The sequence below is a fragment of the Populus alba genome, chromosome 17 (assembly GCF_005239225.2).
Source record: "Populus alba chromosome 17, ASM523922v2, whole genome shotgun sequence".
NCBI classification, from domain to species: Eukaryota; Viridiplantae; Streptophyta; class Magnoliopsida; order Malpighiales; family Salicaceae; genus Populus; species Populus alba.
In genome coordinates this window covers 17,597,584-17,605,464 of record NC_133300.1, presented here as the reverse complement: position 1 = coordinate 17,605,464, position 7,881 = coordinate 17,597,584, and the positions used below count along the sequence as shown (strand labels likewise).

General features: G+C 33.9%; 1 protein-coding gene and 1 long non-coding RNA gene across 2 annotated transcripts; both read right to left on the bottom strand.

Moving 5' to 3' along the window:
• On the bottom strand, nt 1–1,988 carry LOC118039603 (loganic acid O-methyltransferase). Its single transcript, XM_035046352.2, has 3 exons — nt 1,719–1,988; nt 625–1,290; nt 1–540 (listed from the first exon to the last, which is right to left on the bottom strand). The coding sequence occupies exons 1-3, from the start codon at nt 1,809–1,811 to the stop codon at nt 193–195; spliced, it is 1,107 nt and encodes a 368-aa protein (XP_034902243.1). The 5' UTR covers nt 1,812–1,988; the 3' UTR covers nt 1–192.
• A 2,873-nt stretch (nt 1,989–4,861) lies between these two features.
• LOC140954916 (uncharacterized) lies at nt 4,862–5,701 on the bottom strand. Its single transcript, XR_012168569.1, has 2 exons — nt 5,402–5,701; nt 4,862–5,292 (listed from the first exon to the last, which is right to left on the bottom strand). It is a non-coding gene; the product is annotated as an uncharacterized lncRNA (long non-coding RNA).
• Nucleotides 5,702–7,881: the final 2,180 nt, after the last annotated feature.

The following is a 7,881-nucleotide window of genomic DNA, read 5'->3' as shown; positions in this document are numbered from 1 at the left end:
ATAAGCTTTTCCAAAAAGTGAAACTATTAGTTCTAATCTTCTGAAAGAAGGAATTGAAGCATAGAAATGGAATCCAAATTATTTGATCTGAAGTTCATCATCTCCAGCATGAGATGCACCCTTCATTATTTGATAACAATGGAATCCAAATTCCAAACAAAGGGAATAGCGAGCACGTAACTGCGAGTGATATCAATTAAAGTGACGCTTGAGCAGGATGAAATGGTCGATGTGTTCATGGGCTGCGCCATCGAAGATAGAGAAATTGTCAGCGAGCTTCTTAGCAAAATGCTCAAATATTTTTTCTACAGCTTCACTTGCAAAGTGCTCTTCCAGAAGACCCTGAAAAACAGCTCTGCCCCCTGAAACAGAAACTTCGATATTGGATTTCTTCGACGTTTGCCAAATCTGATGACTCAATGAGTCCATTATCTCAATACTGAAATTCCCGTTTACTTTTATGATTTCTTCAATCTCCGTAGAAGAAGAATAGTACAGAGGCAAGTTGAACGAGTCCACCTTTTCTTCACTAATCTCTCCCTACAAAGAAGAACGATCTGCATATGTCAAAGAGAATACTACTAGAATTTTGATTCTAATCAGTTAGAGAGAGAATTATTTTACCAATTTGGCCATGGCGACGATGCATGATCCTAGAAGTTCATAGTACATTCCAACTCCTGCCTGAGACATGATGATCCCATCAGGAAGACCGGCCATTATAATCACCATCAATCCTCCACCAACGATTTCTTGTGCTCTAGCATTCAAAAAGGTGTTCATGTCACTCTGGAACTGAGCTGAATATGCCTTGGTGACTTCTTTTTTGAGACCATCGCATTGGATGCTGCCCTTGTTCCAAGCAGGAGACTTGCTGTCTACAACTTCTTTTGGGACCTTAGAGAGCCACTGTAAGCAATATGAAGAGCACGCGAAATGCAGTGTGGACTTGGGGAGGAGGCGGCCGTAGAAAGTACCGGGCAGTCCAGCGGCCAAGTATTTTCTATTGGGATGGAGGGTTTTGAAGAGAGTGTTGAAATCATTGGTTGGAACATCGTTGAAGAAGACTTGGAATGCTAAGGGTGGAGAGTTATTGAACTGGGCATGGTGTTTATGCTCCACAGCTTTTATGATGTTTTCCACAGCAAAAAATGTATTGGGTCCAACAGCACAACCAAAATCTGCTATTCGAAATGTGTCATTCGATGAGTCAAAAGCAAGGCTTTTAAAATCAAGCTTGTCTTTGATGCCTTCATTCACCATTTCCTTCGAAGCATCCACCACTCCTTTCTGTTGCAATAAGCAGATGCATTATAGGCATGTGAAGAATTAGTATAGATTAGACTCCATAAGTTGTTTAAGCTTTGCCGCGAGCTACACCTAAAAAGAATTGAGCAGAATAAAAAAATTTAAAGTTGCGAGGAATTTTTGAAAGGAGTCAGTCAAACTTAAAATTTTTTGACTCGACTTTTTTTTTCTGATGTGAAAATTTCTTAACATTAACATAGTTGATTTAGTGGGATTAAAGACATTATAAACAATCAACATAGACACGGCTTGGCTTTAAATGAAAATTTCAAGATGAATTCATTTTAAAAAAGTTTAAGAAAAATAAAAAGGCTACAAAACAAAAAAAGAGAGGCTGTTTTGCCTCACAAGCTAAAGTGTTTTAGTACTGCTGTTATTATTATTATTATTATAAGGGGAAGAATACGCACCTGATAGGAGGAATTCTGAGAATAGCTTTGAGGTCCATCTCCACCAATCATGGCCCACGATTTTGGCAATTCTTTGATCTCTTCAGTTGCCATCAATGTCTTTCAAACTGACGCAGGCTTTGCTTCCTCCGGTAGGTCTGCCTCTAATTCAACAGAACGGTAGACTTATAGCGATTTGTTTCCAATGCTATCTCCGGTGTTCCGAGAAAGGCGAGAGGATTGAAACAACAGAGAGCAAGATTCAGAGAAGGCTACAAAGAAGCAGCAAAAACGATGCCTAAAGACTTGCAAAGGCTCCGAATCATGCCTGCAGGATATATATGTAAAAGAAGAATAACCAAACAACACTGACCAACCCAAGCAAGCAAGCAAGCAGAGCAGGTGAGCTTTCAACGCCTTTAAGAAAAAGAAAAAGAAAAGAAAAGAAAAGAAAAATATATATATATAGTACATATAAATATTGGTAGGCTGTTTATATCATACTTTATATTATAATAAATATTTCCTAATCTTCATAAAAAAATGGAGATACTGGTCATCTTCATATAACTATTGGTTAGGACAAAAATTGCCTGGCTCCGTTCGTGCCAACCCCAGATTACTATTTCTAGTTCAAGCTGACAAGGAAGGTGATTCTTCCCTTTCAACTTCTACAGTAGGCATATTCTAGCTAATTTTCCTATGAGATTTTTTTTTTTAAATCTCATAATTTCTTTAACAAGCATGTAAATGATTATAAAATCATTAAAAAAAATCAATTTTAATAACCATAATAATCATCATCACCATAATCAAATATATACCAGCAGGTATGGTCAGATACTATACTTCCCCAAGTAGAAGGGCAGATTTACAATGGGAAGAAGACTACAAGCCACAATATTCACCCATGATAGCCCTGCTGCTCTGCCGACAAGCAGCCATAATCTAGCTAGCTAGTTTTCCGATGAGATATAAACACAGTGGTTATTACCATTACAGAGAAGCCAAAGATCATCGACAATACAAGTTTTATGAATTCAAACTAATCATCTCAACTCCATCAAAGTAAGTTCCATCAACTGCATTACTCTGATAAACTCCTTTACTGTACTGTTCTCGAGGAATCTTCAAGCTTAGGGTCTGCATGGGTTGGAACAGGAAGAGAAATTCTGCTCTATAAGAAATTCACAATTGGTAGACTTAAATGAAGAAACACAATTATATGAAATTATACATCAAGTTACCAAGAAATTAAGTATAAATTACCATTATTTGGTCGAAATTAGTCCACTCTAGGTTACCATTATTTCCCAATTAACAAGTGGAACACATGAAATCTTTGAAGGACTAAACATATAAATCATTCTAGCACTTGCTTTTTACAATTGGCAATAAAATTCCAACTCTAAATAATACTTTTTTTCCTTCTTGGTTTGTGAAATAGTGGCTCAGAAGACCAAATATCAGCTCTAGACCAAGATTATCTTTTTAAGCATCCTTTTTGTTCAATAATTATACTCTTGGGCTTGAGACCACTAAAAAAAAAAAAAGAGCCAAATCAAACTCCAAGATGAACTTCATTGTGGAGTATAAGCAACAAAAATTCATAGCAAGGATCATCCGTACCAAAAAAGGAAAAAAAGTTGAGGAGAAAAGAGAAAACATATGTTAGGTTGACATAAACAAATTGAGGAGAAATAAGAAGACATAACTGAGCATGAAAAAAAGGAAAAAAAGTTGAGGAGAAAAGAGAAAACATAAACAAATTCATAAAGTATATTAATTAAAAAAAATTGAGAAGAGAAAATAAAATAAAAAGACATAACTGAGCATGGAGAAGAAGTTGAGGAGAGAAGAGAAGTGAAAGAATGGGATGTTGATGTTTTTTACAGAGGAGGAGGAAGAACAAGATGAAAGAGAGATTCTGGGCTTTTTATTTGGGCATTTTACAAATGGTTTTACCGAAAAATAATTAAATATTAATATTTTTAATTCATTTTATCGTTGATTTTGTCTATGATATTTAATTTAAAATTTTAATTTAATCAAAACTTTTCAGAAACTGTCAAATATCATTGATGATTTTTTAGTCCGTTAATGATTTCGTCTTTAATATTTAATTTAAATTTTTAATTTAATCGAATTTTTTCATAAACCTGTCAAATAACACTAATGACTTTTCAATCCGTCAGTGATTTCGTCTGTAAAAAATAATAATTAATTTTGCAATTGAAAAGCGAACAATTTTAGAGCTCACTAGAAAATACAAATGAATTTTTCTGTTGGTGACTCCCTTTATAATTGACATGATGAATAATGTTAACAATTTACAAACAATTTTACCGACAGATTGTACCAATGCAATAAATTTTGTCGATAATTCTATTGGTATAAATGATACGTCATCGTTTTTTCTTAGTTTGTTTAAATTATTTATTTTTTCATGGTAATTTTCTATGTATATACTAATAAAAATATTTTCATCAGTGAAATTCACTGCAATTTATCAATAGAATATTTCTATTAATATATCCATTTATTTTTATTAATTTTCTAATAATAATAATATTTATGATTGCCAACACATTATCCCCAAGTAAAGCATCTTGTAACATGGGATCTGCCAGCTCAAATCAAGTAAACGATACCATATAATGGGGGTGCCAAAATGGAATTTTGTGAACGTAATTTTAAGAAATTCATAAAACATTTATATTATTCTTGGTGTTCGTTAAGTGCAAGGATTATTTTTGTATTTTAAAAATATTTAAAAAGATTTTTTTTTAAAAAAAATTAATTTTTATATATTTTAATATACCTGTATTAAAAATAATTTTTAATTAAAAAATATATTATTTTAATATATTTCTGGAAAAAAAAAACCTTATATATTTACTTAGATGGCCAGCCATATTTCAAACTAGAGTTAGCCACAAAAAAGCATAATTTTTTTGGGGGTTTCAGAAGTGGTAGTAGGTTCTTACAAAATTTTTTTAAAAATATATTAAAATAATATTTTACATAAATTTCAGGCTCTCTTGATTTTGAAGATCCCTCAGTGAACATTGTCTGCCTGCACTGCTTACACCATTAGAAGCTCAAGTGAAAATCACAAAAGCCAGGAATTGATATAAAAGAGGTTTGTTTACATCATAGCAGTATATTTACTAAAACCAATCTTCAAATTAGATTCATAATTTTATTCAGCAATAATAGATTGTAAATAAGCACAAAACAACACTAAAGAGAAACAGAATTCCTCATCTGCGGCTTATTCATCTAAAACTTGTTACCATCCCTAAAATCTTATAACAATTTACATTTTATTTGATCACCACAGCTACTAGTACTCGGTGAAGAAAAATTCCAAATTTTACATGAGGATATTAGACAAATGAAGTCCCAACACGTACCAAGCAATCATATTTTCTTCAGGTCTCCGAGGACTGTATTAGCTGGTCATTAATGATGATGGTAGGGATGTGAGCTATGTTAGGCCAGTCCTTTCCTTTTTCTCTCTTGCACCGTCTCTCCAAATTGGGACACTTTGTGATTTCCAACTCTCTGAGCATTTCGAGATTCCTTATCCCTTCTGGCAAAGACATCAAATTAGAGCAGTAACCGATACACAATCTCGAAAGGGATGTGACATGCCGTATCTGATTTGGAAGACTAGATAATCCATCACAAGAAAATATTACCAGAGATCGGAGAGAAGTGAGATGTTGGATACTCTCTGGTAAGGAATTTAACTTTGGACATCCAGCAAGATGAAAGTCCTTGAGTGCTGTCAGATGTTGCAGTCCCTCGGATATAGAGGTAAGTTCTTGACATTCTAAAATGACCAAGCTATCAAGAGACGAAGGTAAACCAGGCAGTGTAGTGATTTTTGGCACTCGACCAATAAATAACGCCTCCAAGGAATTGAGGTTCTGGACACCTTCTGGCAAGCTTTCAAGTTTATCACAAAACATAAAACGCAAACTCTTTAGAGAGGATAGGTTATTAACGGACTGATTTTTTAGTCCGTTAATGATTTTTTGACTCGACTTTTTTTATCTGATGTGAAAATTTCTTAACATTAACATAGTTGATTTAGTGGGATTAAAGACATTATAAACAATCAACATAGACACGGCTTGGCTTTAAATGAAAATTTCAAGATGAATTCATTTTAAAAAAGTTTAAGAAAAATAAAAAGGCTACAAAACAAAAAAAGAGAGGCTGTTTTGCCTCACAAGCTAAAGTGTTTTAGTACTGCTGTTATTATTATTATTATTATTATAAGGGGAAGAATACGCACCTGATAGGAGGAATTCTGAGAATAGCTTTGAGGTCCATCTCCACCAATCATGGCCCACGATTTTGGCAATTCTTTGATCTCTTCAGTTGCCATCAATGTCTTTCAAACTGACGCAGGCTTTGCTTCCTCCGGTAGGTCTGCCTCTAATTCAACAGAACGGTAGACTTATAGCGATTTGTTTCCAATGCTATCTCCGGTTTTCCGAGAAAGGCGAGAGGATTGAAACAACAGAGAGCAAGATTCAGAGAAGGCTACAAAGAAGCAGCAAATTAAAACGATGCCTAAAGACTTGCAATGGCTCCGAATCATACTTGCAGGATATATATATATGGAAAAGAAGAACAACTAAACAACACTGACTAACCCAGGCAAGCAAGCAGAGTTGGTGAGCTTTCAACGCCTTTAAGAAGAATATATATATATATATTGGTAGGCTGTTTGTATCATACTTTATATTATAATAAATATTTCCTCATCTTCATATAAAATTGGAGATACTGGTCATCTTCATCTAACTATTGGTTAGGACAAAAATTTCCTGACTCAGCTCGTGCCAACCGCAGAATACCATTTCTAGTTCAAGCTGATGTAGTGCGAGCCAACAAGGAAGGTGATTCCTCCCTTCCAACTTCTACAGTAGGCTACCAGGCATATTCTAGCTAATTTTGCTGAGGCTTTTTTTTTTTTTTTTAATCTCATAATTTCCTTAACAAGCATGTAAATGATTATGAAATCATTAAAAAAATCAATTTTAATAACCATAATAGTCTTCATCATCATAATCAAATATATACCAGCAGGTATGGTCAGATACTATACTCCCCCCCAAGTAGATGGGCAGATTTACAATGGGAAGAAGACTACAAGCCACAATATTCACCCATGACAGCCTTCCTGCTCTGCCTACAAGCAGCCATAATCTAGCCAGCTAGTTTTCCGATGAGATATAAACACAGTGGTTATTACCATTACAGAGAAGCCAAAGATCATCGACAATACATGTTTTATGAATTCAAACTCATCATCTCAACTCCATCAACGTAAGTTCCATCAACTGCATTACTCTGATGAAACTCCTTTACTGTACTGTTCTCGAGGAATCTTCAAGCTTCCTAGTCTGCATGGGTTGGAACAGGAAGAGAAAATCTACTCTCACAGAAATTCATAATTGGTAGACTTAAATGAAGAAACACAATTAGATGAAATTATACATCAAGTTACCGAGAAAGTAAGTATAAATTACCATTATTTGGTCGAAATTAGTCCACTCTAGGTTACCATTATTTCCCAATTAACAAGTGGAACACATGAAATCTTTGAAGGACTAAACATATAAATCATTCTAGCAATTGCTTTTTACAATTGGCAATAAAATTCCAACTCTAAATAATACTTTTTTGTCTTCTTGGTTTGTGAAATAGTGGCTCAGAAGACCAAATATCAGCTCTAGACCAAGATTATCTATTTAAGCATCCTTTTTGTTCAATAATTATACTGTTGGGATTAAGACCACTAACAAAAAAAAAAGAGCCTAATCAAACTCCAAAATGAACTTCATTGTGAAGTATAAGCAACAAAAATTCACAACAAGGATCATCCGTACCAAAAAAAGAAGAAGATATAACTGAGCATGAAAGAAAGGAAAAAAAGTTTAGGAGAAAAGAGAAAACATAAACAAATTCATAAAGTATATTAATTAAAAAGAACACAAAAAGAAGTGGAGAAGAGAAGTGAAAGAATGGGATGTTGATTTTTTTACAGAGGAGGAGGAAGAATAAGATGAAAGGAGGCTTGTCTATTGTGAAATGAGAGATTTTAGGCTTTTTATTTGGACATTTTACAAATGGTTTTACCGACAGATAATTAAATATTAATATT